This window comes from Oryzias melastigma, linkage group LG21 (genome assembly GCF_002922805.2).
Source record: "Oryzias melastigma strain HK-1 linkage group LG21, ASM292280v2, whole genome shotgun sequence".
NCBI lineage: Eukaryota > Metazoa > Chordata > Actinopteri > Beloniformes > Adrianichthyidae > Oryzias > Oryzias melastigma.
This window is the reverse complement of record NC_050532.1, coordinates 20465770-20486066: the sequence shown is the minus strand read 5'-3', so window position 1 is coordinate 20486066 and position 20297 is coordinate 20465770. Positions and strand designations below refer to the sequence as shown.

Genomic DNA, 20297 nt, shown 5'->3' with positions numbered 1-20297 from the left:
CCATTAATACACAACAAATTTGCCAGTGTGAATCTGTTTTTTAAGGCAGTATAAAACCCCATGGATTCTTTTTTTTCATAGTACTGATTGAAAATATTTTTAAGTACAGTGTTTGGCAGGTTTAATTAAGTTTCTGTTGAAGACTCACTCCAGTGAAAATTCTGTTTTTAACATGTTGTATTTTTCTCCTGATAGAAGACATATTTTACTTTAAAAAATTTAGGATTAAAACTGTTTCTGAGTATTGCTTTATTCAAATCGGGATCAATCAGGATCAGATTCAAAATGGTGTTTGAGAAAGTCTACAGTTGTGATGTAGAAAAGTGAAATTGGGGGGCCAAAGTCTCTCTGCTCCACCCCATTCTGATTGATCCACTTGGAGATGTTTTCCTTGTTCGAGTTGGCATCTGGCTACAGCTAGATGGCTTCAATACTTTTATTGCTCTGTTAATGTTAGCTGGGGTGTGAGGGACTGTAAGGTAGTGGAAGAAGGTGTAAATAAAGGGATGATGGGATATCAGTGGAGGCTTACCGTAGGTCAGGGGTCTGCAACCTGTGGCTCTTCTACCCCTTTATTGTGGCTCTCTGGTCTAAGAAAAATACAAAGCTTTTAGTTTAATTAACTAGGCAAAGTTATATATATATATATATATATATATATATATATATATATATATATATATATATATATATATACATATCACTCTGTGAGCCTCCAAAGCAAAGTAGCCATAGTGGTTTGATAATCAAGAACTAAACATTTTGACAAATTCCAGTGTTTTAAGTACCCTTCCTGGTATAAAAAATACAATAAATTAGCTCTTTTTTGATTTTAGAAAGTTACATCAGTACATTTCTGACTAAGAAACACCACAAAGGTTTAATAATAAAACTTTTTCTTTCTTTTTTCCATTAATGACATTACACTACCACTAGATTTGCTCCGACGAGATGATACTATGTGACACAGGAAGTCTTTTATTTTGAAAGGAAGTCTTGTAAACCTTTGTTAAAAGTAGTATTTAATTTAATTTATTCATTTATTGATTACGTCAAACTTTTGAGTTATTTTATTTATGTTGTTTTATTGTTTTATTATTACATTAAATGAGTGGTGTGTCAAAAAAAAATACTAATTATGTATTAACATTGGGATTTAGCACCTCCTCAAGCAGGTGGTGCCCTAGGCAGCCGCCTAGGTCGCCTATGGCCAGGGACGGCACTGTTCCTATCCAAAAATTGCTACAGCACATTATTAAAATAAAATAGTAAAGATGTTTCAGTTAAAATAAAAACAGAAACATAACGAATTGAGAAACTGATTCCCCTTATATTGAAACCGTGCTTTTTTTCCTTGCAAAAGTTCTTTGTTTGTTGTCACTGTGACTGAACAAGGGAAAAGTGGAGATTTATACATCTGTCTCCACCACACCATTACACTGCAATGCCCTAATAGGCTACTAATTTGCTAAGAAAGTATTTTTATAATTCTTTTTTTTTTTCAAACAGCAGATGTTGACTTCATTTTATATTAGAAATACTACCTAAAATGTTAATATTATCTTTAAAAAATCTAAAAAGAGAATGTTCCACAAAGTTATCTGATTAGTCTTCTTCATGCAAAGATAATACAAACTCCCTATTTTAAGTAGAAGCGGAGCTCTATTATCCCAGTTTAATTGCATTGTGCTGGCTGAAGAAGAGCAGAACTTTTAGAAAACTTATCAACACCTTGAATTGTAAAAATAAAAAAATAAAAATCTGCTTGGACAGTTACAAGTGAAACAGAAAGTTCTTTTTTTAATAGCAGATTTAATGAACTGTCCCTTTAAAACTTGTACCCCCAGAGGAGTCATGACATGGAATATGCAGAGAAATGGATCATTATTACGAGATAAAATCAGACTGTGGTGGACTACAAAAGCCAGTGCAGATATAATGACTTTTCACTTCGTTCCAATAATTTGCTATTGGACTGACTCTTCCTTTTTTTTTTTTTTTTTTGCTGCTTGGTTTTTGTTGTCATGCGTAAATTATTAACCATCTGAGGTTTTTGCAGTGCGGTTGTGTCTCCTTTATAACCGCCCCCCCACCCTCTATTTCAATCAGGTAATTAACATGTTTGCGAAATGTCTGGTGGGGAGATTTGTTCCAAGAACAACTTGTTCCTGCATTTATGCATTTACTTCACAGCGAGACTCGGTGGCTTGTGTTGATCATCATCTCCACTCACCACCATCAGTATTCCGGTGTGCAGCTTGAAGTGAGCCGCAACCAGAGACAGGGGCAAAAACAGAATGATAAACAATTTAATCTCACCTTTAATCATGCCAGTGCAGAGTGGTAAGTGAATCACATGAGTGAGATGTCAAGATGTAAAAAATGTGTCCAAATGGAGCAGGCTGCTGCCACGCTTCGTCATTTCCACCTGGACCCACAACAGGTGTGCTTTTGCAGCATGAGTGAGGTGTACTTTAATGCAAACAACAATCTGTTGCGAAACAACATGCATTTCCAGCCTAAGATGTGCTAATGGATGTAGTTCCTGCCACGTCAGGCGCTGGTCTCATTAGAAAGACTTATGAGGTAAAAAGTCATCAGCTTTGAGGAGAACAAAGCAGCCGGAGCTTCACATTAAGATTTGTCCCATTTATTAGGGATATGAACCTCCACTGCATTCAGAATTCAGATCATATTAAATGGTATGACTGTGACAATGCAGACACAATTGTCAATAGCAGCTCTTTCCTGAGGTTTTAACTTAGACTGAATGATAATTAGTTTCCCTTTGTTGTCCTTATCTCTTACCTGCAGAAATGGGCAATTTATGCAGGCTGCACCCCGGCCAGCCAAAGTTGATGCTCCCCAGAGGAGGAAAGCAGCCATGTTTCCAGACAATGAAAATGAACTCAGGAGAAACTCAAGGTTGATTTAGATCCCGGGCAGCAAGAAATTAAACGGGGAGGCAGGCCACAGTGATCTTACCCCGATGTTGACACAGCTTCCTGGCAGAATTGCTCTCATAGGGTGTCTGCGTCACCGAGGAGGCCTGTACGCCTCACTGAGACGTGGTCAAGAGAGCAAAAATGCAAATATCATATTGTTGGAGTGCTGGGCGAACTAAATGTCAGTCCATCTTTTTCAGTGTAAGATATGAGATTGATGCGGATAAGGCGATGTGATCGCTTCATAAGGCGGGTTGTACACACAGCTGTGATATTTGAGCTGTGAAATAAACCTGCTTTTATTTTTTATTTTTTCCTATAAGCAGCCTTTACAGAGATTATCTTAAAAAAACACCCACAGTCTGTCTTCTTCTTTAATCTTATGATTGAATTTCCTCAACAAAGAGCAGAAAAAGAGACAGGTGTGAGCCTACTGTTTTCAGTAATAGAACAGAACATTTATTTCACGATGCCTGGCTTCAAAGATACTGAGAACATAGAGCTCTCAGTTACTCTCCAAAGCTGACAAAATGTTTTGTCAGCTTTAATATTACATTTTCCACACTGCGCTGGCCATCTGTTCCACTTCTCCCTTAAAATGACCACTTGTCAAGTCCTTTCTACTTCTTCTAAATCCCTGCCCGGCACATTTCATCAATCTCTATATAATCTCTCGTCCCCATCCACATGTATTAGGTGCAACATCCAGGAGCAGCAGCAGCAGCATCAGCAGCAGCACGCTCGTCTGTGATGCTGCTGCGCGCTGCGCGCACATCAGTAAATGAATCACGTAGCACTAGAACAGCCTTTCTTCATGCGATCTTGCCAGACGTGCTGGAGAAACCCCCCGGAGGCTAGATCTGTCACCGTTCACTCATTTGCTGGAAGACGATCAGAAACTATGTTAAATGCTGCGAGAGATGCACAGGAGTCTGTTCTGAGGGCGTCGAGGGGTTTCCGGTCAGATCGGCTCACTGTGAGGAGAGGAGCAGGTTTCAACAGTTGACGCGGAGAGAACTGCGCGCAGGAGGAGCGATTGATTTAGATTATCTGAAATAACATAAAATAAACACAAAAAAACAAGAAAAAAAGGCGCATTTTTCTTTTCACCGTTTTCCAGGAGGAGTGTTGTCCGAATGAAGGATACAGGAGCACCGGATCCAATTGGACTGGATTATGGGATTACTGGACTGGTTCTAGGACAATCATCGGGCAAAAGTCGCATCCGTGCGGTTGATGCTCTTGAATGACGGGGAGGAGAGCAGAGAACGCTCGGACGGGAGGATCAAGCTCCACATCCTGCTTTTTATTCCCACTTTGTGCGTGCGACGCGGACGGAAGGCATATATGCAACAGTGTGCCGCACAGAGGGGGGAAAAGTAGATGCGCTGTGAATGGTAACATCGGGGGCAATGCTGCATTTTGAATAGCCATGTCAGTGTTTGCAGTAGCCTAGGTGTAGATGTCGCATGAGGGCAATGCGCTTTTGTAAGCCGCCGTCTAACCTTCACCACAGAGATCCAAACGCTTTAACCTTGGAAGCACTATGGAATAATAATACTTTATTCTCATCGATTATTAATTAAGTCTTTTATTTTGGAAGGGAAAAAAAGAGGATACATGGAGCGCCGTGCTGGATTTGATGTTTAATTCATCCATCAGGTGTCGTTGGGCGGTCATCTTTGTTTACAGAAAGAGTTCATCACGTGAAAGAGGTTAAGAGACGATTAAAATGAGACAAGGAATTGGTTTAATGCCTAATTAGAGGGAGATCAGCGCCTGTTGTGGGTTTAGTTCTCTAGGTTTGCCATAATCAACAGGTTGAAAGTCAACGAGGATTTTTTTCTCTCCCCCTCTTTTCTGTCTGCCTCTGCTGTGTAGAAGGGATGCGTCTCTCTGTACCCATTTTTTTCCTTTTGTGGGTTAAAGCCCTCACTCTGAAAAATCTCAATTATTCTGTCCCAGAGGAGCAGGGACCTGGAACTGTGATAGGCAATATAGCGAAAGATGCTGGATATGGGACCATCGAAAGAGGGAAGAAATCCAACTTTCGAGTGCTGGAGAATTCGGCACCGCATCTTGTGGATGTTGACCCCGAGAGTGGACTAATTTTTACCAAACAAAGGATTGACAGAGAGACATTATGCAGGCGCAACCCAAAGTGCCAGCTCTCCATGGAGGTGTTTGCCAACGACAAGGAAATCTGCATGATCAAGATTGATATACAGGACATAAATGACAACTCGCCCAGTTTTCCCTCAGATCACGTTAATATTGATATTTCGGAGAATGCGGCTGCTGGAACTCGCTTTCCTCTGACCATTGCACATGACTTAGATTCTGGGGAAAATGGGATAAAGACCTATCAGGTTACAAGAGATGATTACAATACTTTCTCGTTGGATTTAAAAGTGAGGGGTGATGGAACAATTTATCCAGAGTTGGTGGTTCAGAGACCTCTGGATAGGGAGGATCAGAGCCATCACACCCTTCTCCTCACTGCAATTGACGGCGGGGAGTATCCGAGATCAGGCTCCATGCAGATCAACGTCAGAGTGACTGATTCGAATGACAACAGTCCGGTTTTTGAAAAATCCTCGTATGTGATAGAGATCCCGGAGAATTCACCCCCAGGAAAAATACTTATAGATCTGAACGCCACCGATCAAGACGAGGGAAGCAACGGACAGGTCGTCTATTCCTTCACTGGATATGCATCTGAGCGAATACAAGATTTGTTCTCCATAGATCCCAACACTGGCGTCATCAAGGTCCAGGGAGAGATTGACTTTGAGGAGAATCCAATCATTGAGTTTGATGTGCAGGCTAAGGATATGGGGCCCAACCCGATCCCAGGCCACTGCAAAATCACAGTCAAAGTTCAGGACAAAAACGACAACTCGCCAGTCATAAGTTTTGTTTCTGTCCGGCAGGGGGCCATCAGTGAGGCGGCCCCTCCAGACTCTGTCATAGCGCTCGTCAGAGTGACTGATAAAGACTCTGGCCGTAACGGTCAACTTCAGTGCAGAGTTCTGGGAAACGTACCTTTCAGGCTGCAGGAGAACAATGATAACTTCTACACTCTGCTCACGGATAGACCTCTAGACAGGGAGATGAGAGACGAATACAATGTGACAATTGTGGCGAGAGACAATGGTATCCCCTCTTTGAACAATACCAGGTCGTTCACTGTAAAAATTTTGGATGAGAATGACAATGCGCCACGCTTTACAAAGTCATTGTACGTGTTGCAGGTGCCTGAGAACAACATCCCAGGGGAGTACTTGGGCTCTATTTTGGCCCACGATCCAGATGTAGGTCGGAACGGCACAGTGACCTACTCCATACTTCCGTCACACATAGGAGACGTATCAGTGTACACCTATGTGTCTGTTAACCCCACCAACGGAGCCATATACGCGTCTCGCTCATTCAATTATGAGCAAACCAAATCCTTCGAGTTCAAAGTTCAGGCTAAAGATGGCGGCTCCCCTCACATGGAGAGCACTTCCACAGTCAGAGTCAATATTCTTGATGTGAATGACAATCTCCCTGTTATTATTTTACCACTTCTGCAAAATGACACAGCTGAAATCCCAGTGCCTAGAAACGTGGGGATTGGGTACATTGTAGCTACAGTGAAAGCAGTGGACCATGACCATGGAGATAGTGGCCATTTAACCTATGAAATCACAGAGGGAAATGACGACCACCTGTTCGAGATAGATCCAGTGGGAGGAGAGGTCAGAACAGCCCATGCTCTTTGGGAGGAGATTGCTCCAGTAGTTGAGCTGGTGGTGAGGGTAACTGACCATGGCAAGCCCCCCTTATCTGCCGTGGCTAAGCTCATCATTAAAGTGAACACAGAGACAGCGGCAGGAGGGGGTTCCACCGCGAGTGGGGAAAAACAGCACTGGGATGTGTCCCTGCCCCTTATTGTTATCCTCTGCATTATCTCTGTCATGCTCTTAGCCGTCATGACCGCCATCGCTGTCAAGTCCAAGCATCACGATAAGGAGAGTGGGAATTATAACTGCCGCATGGCTGAGTACTCCAACACTCCAGTGGGGAAGGGAAAAAAGAAAAGGATCAACAAGAGTGACATCATGCTGGTGCAGAGTGAGATGGAGGAGAGAGATTCTGCCAGTCGGATGAATGTGGTGAGCAGCCCGTCTCTCATCACCTCACCAATATGTTTCGACTACCAGAGCCCTCTGCCGCTCACACTGCCCAGGTCAGAGGTCATGTACCTGAAAACCACCTCCAACAGCCTGACCGTCCCTAGGTCAGGGTGCCACTCCAGCTTTGCCGGGCTGAGCTCTGACACTTCAGGAAACAGGATGTCAGTGATCCAGGTAAGGGGATGCTCCTTTATATTCATCATCTGAGCATTATTCTCACTTATCTGCACACGCTGCTTTGACATGAAAATCTGACAAAAGAAAAGGAATTGAAGAAAAGGAAGGACTGGAATTCACTTACTACTGTTCTTATTATATATTCTCTGAATATAAAGCACAATACGGCAACCCGGTGCCGAAGTGCATTCATCTATTTTAAAAAAGGGGGCTTTTTCCCCCCAGAGCATCACTTTCTAATTTTTTCATTCTCAGTCTTCTCCTGCAAAAATGGCACAGTTGGTCTTCATAACCTGAAAGTCCTCTGAGTTAGACATGAAAACAGTGTGAGTCTTGAACAAGGCTGCAGTGACCCTGCCAGATTCACAGCTTTAGAGTGAAAGAAGGAGAAAAAAAGGAAAACCTCGCCTGAAATGTGGAATTGGACAGGTGTTTGAGCAGCTTGTCCGATCACATTACTGAACCAATGTGCACCAGACAGCAAGATGCACACAGCATAACCTTACAATCGTATTTTTTGCTCCCCCCTCCACAAATATGTGCCAGATCCAACCATCCGCATCCAAAATTGGCACGATGGGGCCATTAATAGGCTCCAGCCTTGCCTTGTAGAGATGGCAGGGTTGAGCCAGCTAACATGCAAATTGGACAACATGGGCGTGTAGTGGTGTTTAGCACAACAGAATTATCTGTTGTAAACGAAGTAAATATCTAGGACAGTCTCGCAGACAGTCTCATTTGGAGACGCTAACACAGATGACAAGGCCTGGCACTGTCACCAGTCACTAGTGTATGTGGGTGTGATCAACACAAACACATTACTTTCAAAAGAGAGGCTAAAGGATGCTGATGACAGCGGCTAATGCTTGGACCATTTGCCTTGCCAAGGAAAACACATATGGTCGCAGTGGAGGTCGGCACTTTATCTTGCTGCCATTACCGACAGGTGCCCTGTGATTCTTTTAATAACATTTACCACATTTTTAGGGTCTCAAATTCAGATGAGGGGCATTTCTTCTCTTTTCTTTTCTGAATCTTGCGTTGTGTTTTGCTTTTGTCATGAATTTTAATGTGGTCCCCCTGCATAATACTGTTTTCATTTTCATTTCTAGACTGAAAATTTCTCCTCAGAGCCCAATTATTCTGGCAGCAGGCAGCCATTTGTTCAAAGGTAAGAGCAGGGTCCAAATACCTCCTGACCAGTACATATAGCAAGCCCACTAACTCCTGCTATCAAAGCAGGAAGTTCTCACACAGAACTAATGGCACGTTATGTTTGATTTCTCCCTCCTTCTATTCGGCTGCAGTTCAACATTTAAGGATGCAGAACGAGCGAGCCTCAGAGACAGTGGCCATGGTGATAGTGACCAGGCTGATAGTGACCAGGATACTAATAAAGGCTCACACTGCGACACATCTGCCAAGGAGGCCCTCAAGATGAAAGCGGTGGCAGTTAATGGCCAGTCTTTTGACAAGGGTGAGTGGACATCTTCAAGATGCCTAACTGACTCTTATACCACACATTGTTTGTATTTAATGCAGCAAGAACGTGTCCGCGACTCGCTGGAGTTTGAGTGGAAGTCTACCAGCTTCTGGGAACAGTCAATGCAGACACTTCCATCAACGTTATTAGAAGCAGCTGCAGCTGCACTACTTTTCTCCACTTTACATTGCAAACAGCTTGAGCTGTGTTTCAAAGACAGCATGGAAAAAAAAAAAAATCTAGAATCTCTTGACTGATTTAACCATCAAACAGACTCAAATGCATGGCAAAAACCTACCTGAGTCTCTATCTCGCTTGATCATTTGAGTCATCGCATCCATGTCTCCAAAAAAAACATGACCGAGACAAGAAAGCATGACACCTTCAAGTGCAAAATGACAGATATTTCTGGTGCAACATGACAGTCAGTTTCCTTTTTTTTTTTTTTTTTTTTTTTTTGCTTGGAACCATTTTCCCAGCTATTGGTTGTGCTTTCTTAAAAACTGAAAATAGACTTGTTAAATGATATTTCTCAATTCTGAAACCATCCACAGAGCCAAGTCTAATCACTGATGACTGTCAATCTGTTTCAACCTGACTGACCTGAAAGAGACTGATAAATTTAGCTGTTGTGGATATAGACTCAAAAAAATATGAAAGCAACTCTCACGGAGAATATAAAAAAATAATGTGGGACTTGAGTGAGGAGGCTATGTTTTTCATTTCCTTGTCTGTGCCTTGGAAGGGAATGACTGTGGTCATCATGTCCCTATGCGGCACTTTCCACACCATTTACATTGCTATGAACTGTTTGTTTGCGGCATGCTCAGGAGAGCAGAGATGGAAACACTCTTGTGGGTGCCAGAAGTATCTGCAAATCTCCCTCTATCTGTCTCACTTTTATGTATGTGTGAATGCGTGTTTGTGTGTGTGCTTTCAGGAATTATGGCAGACCAAACTTGACTCTGTGGGAGGTGTAAATTCAATCACACTTTTTTTTTTTCAGTACATTTCAAAATCTGATTCAACCCAAGTTCTAAGGCCAGTCACTTGGAGAAATACGGAAAGAGTTGTTTAGTCGGCAAGGAAGGGAATATTTACCAGTTCAGCCCTGATGCTTACACGGCTGCAGTGTCAGTTAATTTATAGACCTGCTCTCCTAAGATAAGATGAATAAAATCAAGTGAGGCGTCGCTTTTAATATCAGTGTGTTTTGCTAATGCCTTTCTCTGTTTTTGTGTGAGAAATGGAGCTCGGAGCCGAACTCCCAGTGGGATGAAATTGGCTTTCTCTGCTGGGGTTGGTCAGCTGGACATTAAATGGTGTCAGTGTCTGCTGACGGAAAGATGGAACCAGCGCATTATGCATTACGCCCAAGACTTGATCAGACAAACAACATCAGCCACCAACCCACTCAGGTCTTCAGTCCCATATGCGCACACGCAAATACACAAATACAGGTACATTTAGCGAACAACAAAGCCGCTGTTTTGCAGATTTAGACAAGATAGCACTATTATCCAAAATGGAGACGCCACAGAATTTTTGTTCCAATGCAGCAGCACAAAAGCTTGCGGGTTAAGTAGCATTGCTTTTATGTCTTTACCTTTACCATCCCTCTAGTCTCTTGGCTGCTTTGATACAGGTAATATATGCACCTGTGCAGCTTCCACTATCATGCACTCTGAATATTTATTCACTCTCACAGACACCAGATGCATGGTGGGTATGTTGCTAGGCTTTCTCTGATTCTATTTATAATGAGCAGTCAGTCTTTGTTTTTTTTTTTAATGTTAGTCTTCCATTGTAAAGTTAGAATAATCCCTATTGGTCACAATCATGAAATTTAGGTTGACCATATTTAATGTCTAATACAAAAGAATAAATGCTGTGATGAAATGTAAAATGGTGCTGGGGAGGCAGTGACAGGCGGAACAGATGAAAGCGCTCTCTCTTCCTCGTACGTCTTTTAAGGGCTTTTATTTTTTATTAATACAAATTCTGCAGCTACTAACTGATAGATTTATTTGTCTAAGTCAGTACATCTGAGCTATAGCTTATGGAAGCAGATTCCATTAAAAAATATGAGAATGTGACAGTGGGTTACAGATGAAAGGTTCAAATTTATTGGGAATATCTGAAAGTTTTGACAGGAGAAGCCTAAAATGAAGTTTGTGTAATGCAAAAACTTTATTTTTTTTTTATGATGAAGCAAAACTGATTCTTAATAAGCTATATATGTATACTGCATTATTAGTGATTTATACAACATTTTAGGCTTTCAAATTTCCTGTTCTTGTGGTGGGACTGTAAAGGCAAGAGAAAAATCTACCTGTGTATTCTGTTCCTATTGGACACACATACACATCCCTTTGCATCAGAGTCATCTGCCAGCTCCTCCACAGACAGGTACCATGGAAATGAATTCAGCATCTGCCCACTTCTCCTTCCTTATGCTTATTCTTCTTGCCTTGTGTATCTATGCTTAAAAATGCTTTTCACAATTCCTCCAGGAAGAAATATGAAGGAACATGAGTGCGTGCAGCACACAGCGAAGCACAGAATTAGTGTTGTGGTTCTGCCAAATCTAGCTACCATTTAGGCTAATGCTCCCTTAAGCACAAACCCAGATATTGTCAGAATAATTAATACTGAATTACAAGGAGATACTCTGTGAGCTAGTATTTAACACGACAGCAAGTATTTATTTCATCATTAAATAAATGTTATTGTTAATGTTTTCTTCATTTGGAGACAATAACTGTCTTTTTTCCAATGATTGATTGTTCTGATCAGAGCATACTTCTTTTGACTGAATAAATATTCAAAAAGAAGCAATACAAGACATATTTTAATAGTTTTAAGCCCATTAAGTAAGTTACCCTAATAAATAGAAAATATGGGTTATTTTTGTAACTGATGGAGCCATTAAAAAACCCATAAAAGTGACCTGAATTGCTTTATTAGTAGTAATGTGTGTAATTTGAAGAAATTAAAGCCACACTTTCAAATGTAAAAGCTAGCCGTGGCCTTTAAAGTGTTGCGCATACATTTTTAAAAAAACTATTTATAAAAAATGAATAACTCGTCTCACCAGAGATAACCAGCAACTAAAACTATGGTCTGAAATGGAAAAAGGTTTTGCTAAGGCCATGTATCAAGTGAGAATATGAAGCGAGCACTAATAATAATCTACAGTTCATGTAGGTCTAAGTGTTGCCCTTTGTGAGCTGTGACTTAAACATTGGCCTCTGGATTGTAGCTCCCATAAAATGCCTTTTTCCCTCTTTCTCTGCACCTTTAGGTATATAATTCCAGTCTAAATTATTTACGATAGAATTTCTTTTTCTTTGTCAAATACTCATTGAATTAGCCTTCCCGGGCAGCAAAATCCAGGATAGACTTTAACTTTTAATAGAGAAGTTTTCTGGATCAACAAGTTATTCAGAAACACCTTTTTTTCCGATCAATAATATAGATAAAATACATGACATTATAAGATGTCATATTGGAGGTGTCTTGAAGTCCCACTCCTATCATTTTTTGATCAATTTTAAAAGCTTTACCAGTGATTTTTTAATTATGATTAAAAAAAATCAAAGAACCTGTGTTGTTTTCTTGGACATTGTTTCTGCAGTAGTTTATTATAAATTCACCTCAGAATTGTAGGCAGAACTGTTGGCGAGTAAGCCCACCCCCACTTCCCATCATTCACCTGTATGCTTCCTCTCCCTCTAGCTTACGGCCCTTTACAACCCCAACCTAACATTAGCAGTAGCAGTTGCGTCGATCTAAGCTTAATAGATCAATAATCGATCCATAAAAATAGAGATTGATTTAACGCATAAAGCTAAGGTCTACTAGCTTGATGCTATCGTCTAATGAAACTTCCCATAGGACGACTAATGCTAACATATATTGCTGACTAAATTAACATCTTTATAAAATCACAAGCATTAATTTTCTTAACTATTTTAAGGGAAAAAAATAAGTAATCATTTGTGGTCCAAAGCACCATTTGTTCTTCTGGAATAAGGTATACTGCTTTAGTTTGAGCTCCACCTAGTGGCCAAACTGAAACGCTCTCCAGGATCTGAACATTTTTCTTAGAGCTTCTCCTTTTGAGAAACCATTTAACACTGTATTCTATTAACAATCTCAATATTTCAGAAATACGTTTTGCAGTATGTAAACCATATCAGATTAATATAAATATATTCAAAACCTATAGTAGATTTTTTTATGTGTTTCAAAAGAATCACAAAAAAGTTGAATTGAATCGATCCAGACTTTGGTGAATCAATTCAAATCGACTCTGGATATTATTGTTGACACCCAGTCCTAATTAGCAGTAAAAAAAATTGTGAGCAATAGCGGAGCTATCCAGCTTTGCAATTTTGATGTCACTCAGCAAAGATAAACCGATTTAGTCGTCTACAAGTGGATGCATCAGAATGGATTGGAGCTTGTGTTCCATCGATTCTAGCACCTTTGTCACTACTACAACTGTTTTCCGATAACATTTTTTCTTCTGCTCCTGATTCACAGCAATTTGAACAAAGAAATACTCAGAAAAGCTATTTTAAGCTTAATTTTCTGAATATATATGGACTCCATCATGAGAAAAATACCACAAAAACATTTTAAAAACACTCAATTTTCATTGGAGTGGGTCTGTAAAACAAAATAACAAATCTGAAGGAAAATTTGCAGGAAAATTGGGAATTTTATGGATTTATTTTGTTTTTGGATTTCAAGATGGGATTTAAAAAAAAATGATTCTGTAATGAATCTGTGATTTTTTTTCTCTAAATTTTAGAATGAGGCCAATCAAGAATAAGGCCAGTATCTAAAAATTGCTTTCAGTGGAAGCGTTGACACCTGGAGGGTTAAACACCCAACCTTATTAATTAGGTTGAAGAAAAGATCACAAGATGGATGTGATAAGTGATATAACCTCTTCAAACTCTGCACTTCCCTTTTCAAAGCATCCAAAGATGAAGCAGGAGACACCTGTATTTAGATCAAGGACATTCAGCACAATTACACAATGTGGATGGAAAACAAACACTATAGCCAGTGTGATGTTTCTGTTGTGCACAGAGGCAGAAAATACATTCAGTGCATGTGAAAGTGATTATTTTTTTCCTTCTTCTGTACTTGACAAATTTCAAGATCTTTTTAATTCTTTGTCAGAAAAAAATCATTCACATTAAGCAGAAAGGTTTCCATTTACAAAAAGAAGACTTTTTTATCCGGTATAGTGGAGATAATGGGATGTCAAATGAGACTCATTAAGCTATAATGTACATAAAGTCTATAGATAAATGAGACAACGTCCTTAAGGCACAACTTTAACCCATCTGATGCATTAATATTTTTCAGAGGAAAGGGGGAACATATTTCCCATAAAAAATTGCTTAGCACTAACAGTTCTTATGTAAAATTAACAATGCGATTTAGCTCTGTCCAGTCATAGCATAATTAACAGTTTTATCATATCCTGTGGCAAGAGTGGGAGCTTTTGTGTGGGTGTTAATAGACTAGCATAAGTATAGAGTAGCTGTTGCATGTACCTTGCAAATGAGCTTCCATTGCATGTGTGGTACGGCGGTTCTGATTTCCACGTCCCCTGGGAACTGTGGCACCGGGAGGGCATCTGTTTGTTCTTGGTTTTACATTTCCTCATGCACACTGGTCAAGGATAAGGAATGCTTTGCTAGCTGGAATAATTTATCCACCTTCTTCTAGAGAGAGTCGTCATTTGTAGCCTCCTATAAATACTAGACACACTTGTCATCCGAGCCAGGTTTCAATATCCCCCCAACGTTCGTGCACTTTAATATCATGGCATAACATGAGAGCAAAACAGCGATGAGCTGATCAGATTTATGAAGTGATGAATTAATTATGATGCTTATTTCCATTAAAATGACTGGATGTATTTCTTGTCAGAAGGCAATGTAGATTCATGAGAGTCAAGTGACTTCAAAATGTCAGTTAGATGTGAGAAAATTTGCATTTTCTGCTATGATTATACCCAGCTAACATTTTCTTCCTGCTAGAAGATGCATGTATTAACAAAAAAAATGTTATTTAGTCCTGATATGTCAACAGGAAACAAGAAAAGAGAGTAGCTACAGTTTGAATATATTTATTGATTATCGTAAATGTGTGTATTTATCAAAAAGCTGTCGCTCGCTCATGGAAATCAGAGCAAAGAAAACTCATTTATTAGAGTAAAGCTACATCAGAAGACAGAGCAACAGGAGGATGAAATTACCGTTTCATTTTCATGTGGAACAAATGAAGGAAATCTATTATTTTCCACCAATTTGCAGACATTTTTGACATTTTGCTTCATGCCTTTACATGCAAAATACCTCAGTGCATTATTGCCACATTAAATTTGATAGCCCAGTGAAATGGTCCCAGAAAAATAAAATAATAAAAAATCTGACACCCTCTACATCACATCGCCATGAAAATTGGCTTTTGTTTCCCTGCGTTGACTTTGAGATTTAGGTGAAAAAAATACAAATTGTATTTATTATCTTATTTTTTAACTTTAATTGTATGTATTTTTGTAATAAAAATTGATAATTTGAAGTGTATTGGAAATTGAAGTAGTAAATCGTATAAATCATTGTGAAACAAACATGATCATACAGCAAATTTTTTAAGAAAAATAATTAGAAAATTGGTTAAACTTTCATGTGATTTTTTTGTTTGTTTTTTTTTTTTTTTAGGGAGAGAAATGTATTTAAAGCCTGATTTTAATTGGATATTTTATTAATCTGGCATCCTGCCAGGGTGTACACTGCAGCTCACCAAATGTCAGCTGGGAAAGATTCCAACATCCCACGACCCTAAGCTAGATAAAACGGGTATGGAGGATGGATGGATGATAATTTGGCAGTTCATATAGCAATCAAAATGCATGATAAGGACAACAGGTTGAAAAACAGCACGCGACTTGACTAAATCAGGCTTTAAAAAAAAAAATCACAGGGAATTAAGTGTCAGGAAAATATCCAAGTGCAAATCAAGTTAAACCCAGTTAGCCCTGTAAAGCCCAAAGCATCAAGAAATGTCAGATTAAGTTAAATTCAGATTTTTTTGGAATTAATGTTTAAACATTTATTTTTATCATTAGAAATAGATAGTATCAATTATAACATGTTGGAAAATTTGGTAAGTTTTTACTCACAACAAAGTTAACCTACTAATACTTAAAGATATTAATATATGCATTCTGGAATAAATGGTGTCTCAAATTTGATACACATTTTCAATCAGTTTTTTATACTAATATAAATAATTCAATATCAGCAAATGGTATATTATTTCAATTCAGTGGTCATAAAAAATAAGAAAACATAATCTATACTCACCATAAATTAGCTAGACATTTGAAGTGTTTCATGGAAGCAGCCATTTTGAAATGACCAGAAAAGGCACTTCTACTGCCCCTAGTGGAATGATAATGTACTGCAGGGCAGAAAACAGACCGAGTTCTATACAGTGGGTTTATTAGGAAAGTTTGGATCATGTTAATGAGATAGGGGTCTCAGAAATGCCTGTCTCAAATACGATACAAATGATTTTATAGGGTTAAAATGGTTAAATCTGAACAAGAGAATCTGGCCACAGAGGAAAAATATGGCGCTCAAAAATTAATTATGTGAAGTCCAGCCCCCTGCTGGAGCTGGACGCAAAAAAAAAAAAACATAATTTGCGCTCAAAACCATTGGAAGACCTTGCAGACATCCCCTCGTTTTGACCTTTTTTCTGTTTCTTCTTTTTTTTAACCTTTTTTTGCCATTTTTTGCTCTGTGATACTCTCTGCGACCAGCTGATTCACAGTGAAAAAAAAACTGCATTTTGACGGCTTTTTCTTCTAAGGTAAACGAGTGTGGTTATACAGATTTGAACACATGTTAATATTGACTTGAAAACAATAAAACGATTAACGTTTTCTGTCCCATTTCAAGCTCATCTTGCACAGTAAACTACTAGAGAGTTACTGTTTATTCACATTTAAAAGATCAAAATCTGATAGTTCTGAAAAGTTTTTTAAAAGGGTTTCCAAAAGTTGCGAAATTTCTGTTTCTGGCTGGAGATTGATTCTGGCGCCGTCTTGCGTGTGACCAGAGGCCCCTCAATCTGAAAGGAGAACCTTTGTGGTTTCTTTACAGGAAGTAACTATTTTTTAGGGTACGATCACATGGCAGCATTGGTAATCAGGAGGCTGCAGTGGCATATCTGCACAAAAATTTATGGCGATTGGATTTCTAAAAGTTGTTATTGGTCAGTGGCCACATTTCGAGGTCGGATGATGCCATTACGAAATTGGGCGGTGGCAGCCGGAGCCGCCAACCGGCAGCAGTTCTTACTGGTCAATGTGTCCGTACGGCGGACGACCACATTATGTGCCACTGGCACTTGATTTGGACAGCCACCCGGTACCCCAGGGATATATTAAAAGTAGGCCATTCTACACGCTTGACAGCCGCCATCTACATTCACGACTATGCCAATGATTAAAAAAAAAAAAAAACGTCAGTGACATAAAATCTTCTAGATTGCCGATGCCTCCCCATCACAAGGTGATAGATGTACGTGTGACCGCAGTAATAACAACATAAAACCAGCTACAAAATCAACAGACCCAAAGGAACCAATTGAGGTTAACATAAAAGATCCAATATTTTGCTTTTGTTTTGTAGGACAGGCCTCTGTTTGGTAGAATCAGTGTACCAGTAAGTCAATCAGAAAGTCTGGAGCCTAAAACTGTGACAAAATGATTACTCTTGAGTGTGAACAACATTTAATGAAAAACATCTTGCCTCCGGTTTAGAAATGCTGAAAAACTCTCATGTAAATTTCTGAATAGTTTTTTTTTTTTTTCTTTTGCGCCTCTGATGGAAATGCAAATGGAGTACATCACTTCCTCTGCACCAGATTATTTTTTTTTTCAAGAAACACCTACATGACTTTGATAATACAGCAGGAAACTGTGTCTCTTAAGTAGGAAAATCATTAATTTTCTATATTTAGCAAAGTAAGGGAAGGGTTTTTTGTTTATTTATTTTTTTAGTATTCTAAAGGTGCACATTCAAAAGAACATTTGAGTCTTGCAGAAGTTGGCATTTTATACTAAGAGTTTCTATGACACATACAAAACTATATGTCAGAAAAAGCAGCTGAAGTTATTGGTAGGTGTTATATTCAAAATGTTAGAATTTGTGTTTGTTTGCTCCATTTATGTATTGCTGCTCATCCTTCAAAATGTCATCTACATTTTCCTCTAGGTTGTTCATACTCATACCCCAGCAGGCTCCAATAAAAAATGTTTAACTGTTTTTGCAGAGCAAGACAAATCAGTCCACTGCACCGATGAATGTCGTGCACTGGGACATTCTGACAGATGCTGGATGCCAAAGTTACGGGTAGGAAGCCAAGCAGACAGCGCAGATAATCGCACCAACCTTTTCATCCCTGTGGGAATGGATGCCATGGTAGAGACAGAGATTTATGGCACCATCAGCTGCAACAGCAGAAAAACCCTCAGCACGTTTGGAAAGGAGCAGCGGGACAGTACTATCCTTGTGGCCAATGTCAAACCTTACTTAAAATCACAGCGTGCACTAAGCCCACCGCTACAAGAGAGTCCATCTGCATCCAGCAGTCCCACCAAGAGTAGCACGCCCATGGACTTGGCCAAGCAAGAGTCTAAAGAAGAGAGGGACCGTGGATCAGACAGCAGTGCCTATGGCCCTCCAGATGGCCAGTGCTCCCCACAGCACACCGAGCTGGAGGAGCCCTCCTACCTGACCTGCGAGCTCAGGCCTAAGTCTCTGTCAAGCAGCCTCATTCACAGCTCTGTCATCAGCCAGGAGTGCGGGGGGTCGGATCGCGCTCTCGACCCGAGGGACTCTGGGAACTGACAGGTGAGGCGATCGCGCTCCCTCTCACCTGCCAGGGGGTGTGATGAGGACATCACAGGTAATGACCAAGAGGTGATTTATTTTTGACCCACAAACGTGTTCAGACACATTGTATAACCAAAAACCATCTGCTTTATATGTTTTTCTTTTCTTTTTTTTATTTTGTTTTGTTTTTTTTTTTTTGGTTTTTTTACTTTGTGACTTGTGTTTCGGTGAAATATGTGTCCTTGACTGCTGTGAAGATTTGGGGAGGTGGGGAGGGGGTTGGGGTGCTTTTCTGACTTCAAGTGTTTTCATGGTGTACTGTACCTGTCAATTTAGATGTCTGTATTTTACACAACTCCGATTTTGTGAGGCTGTTGAACAAATTGCTACTGTTGCGCTATTGAGTCCTGTCTGCTTTTGTACGGTGAAGCTTTCTGTCTCCATTTAGTGTATAAGGATCCTCTCTCTGAATATCACAAGCAACTGAAATACATATCAGTAAAGTTACATTCAAAAGTGAAGTGTCTTATGAACTGTTTATGGTGGTGCAACAGGGAATGTCCCTTTTCATAACAAAAAAAAAAAAAAAGAAAGACCAACACCGTTTGAAAACAATTTTTTAAGAATGTATTTGTAACTTTAATCGTCGTCCTCTCTGCAGTTTATGTGAAAACAAGCTGGGTTTACACGTGAATGTGGGCTACTGTACTTGTTGTGTACTTTATTAAATTTGTATACACTGTGTGCATGGGAGGGGGTTATTTTCGACTGGTGACAACTTCTGAAGCTGTCTGTTCTGTGTGAAAGAAGTGCATTTCTTTGCAAAAAGGTGCTTTTATGTGTCCAAGAAAGATAGCACTAGTGACTCTGCAGATGTGCCATCCCTTAGTTGTACACTGTGTGCCCACACATGTCATTTACCATGCTAGTTGAAGCAACTTTCTCTCAAGAAAACCAGAAAACAACATTTTACACAGCTATTTATATTGAATAAAGTCAAATAAAAACAAGCACTGTGGATTAGTGCACTCAACGGAGTTGACTTCCTCTGCACAATGCTTTCACTAAAGTATGCATCATTGCCATGAATACATTTGTGCTGTTTTCAAATGTCCGTATTCCCGAAGGTTTGTATTAATGTCGATGCATCTGACAAATAATGAGACATGAATCTGAACAGAAAAAAAAAATGCTGCTTCAATGAGAATTTACAAGCAAGGACTTTTGCAATTAATTCTTTGATAGCATAAACTTGAACAAAATGGATAGTGATGCCATGGAGTAAAGTCCTTGAAGCTGCAATGAATTAAAGTAACAGTACATTTAAAGGTATGACAAGTACAGTATGTGTAAAAAAAGAAATAAAAATACAGAAAAAGTTTTGCAACACTGCCTCTTTAATGTGTCTAAGATGTCTATCATTTGCAGTCAGCCTCATTAGATTTGCAAACCTGCGTCTGTGAATTTGCCGGTTGTATGCATTATGCACTGTTTACCATTCACTCAAATGCAAATAAGGTAGATGTGGTGACAGACAGGCCATGCTCTGTAGGCATATTAGGCGAGACTGCAGCAA

General features: G+C 39.6%; 1 protein-coding gene across 1 annotated transcript; it reads left to right on the top strand.

Annotated features, from left to right (window-relative positions):
• The first annotated feature begins 3634 nt into the window (after positions 1 to 3634).
• LOC112155369 (protocadherin-17) lies at positions 3635 to 20122 on the top strand. The gene is made up of 4 exons (XM_024286939.2): positions 3635 to 7300; positions 8416 to 8474; positions 8611 to 8780; positions 18159 to 20122. The coding sequence occupies exons 1-4, from the start codon at positions 4832 to 4834 to the stop codon at positions 18734 to 18736; spliced, it is 3276 nt and encodes a 1091-aa protein (XP_024142707.1). The 5' UTR covers positions 3635 to 4831; the 3' UTR covers positions 18737 to 20122.
• Positions 20123 to 20297: the final 175 nt, after the last annotated feature.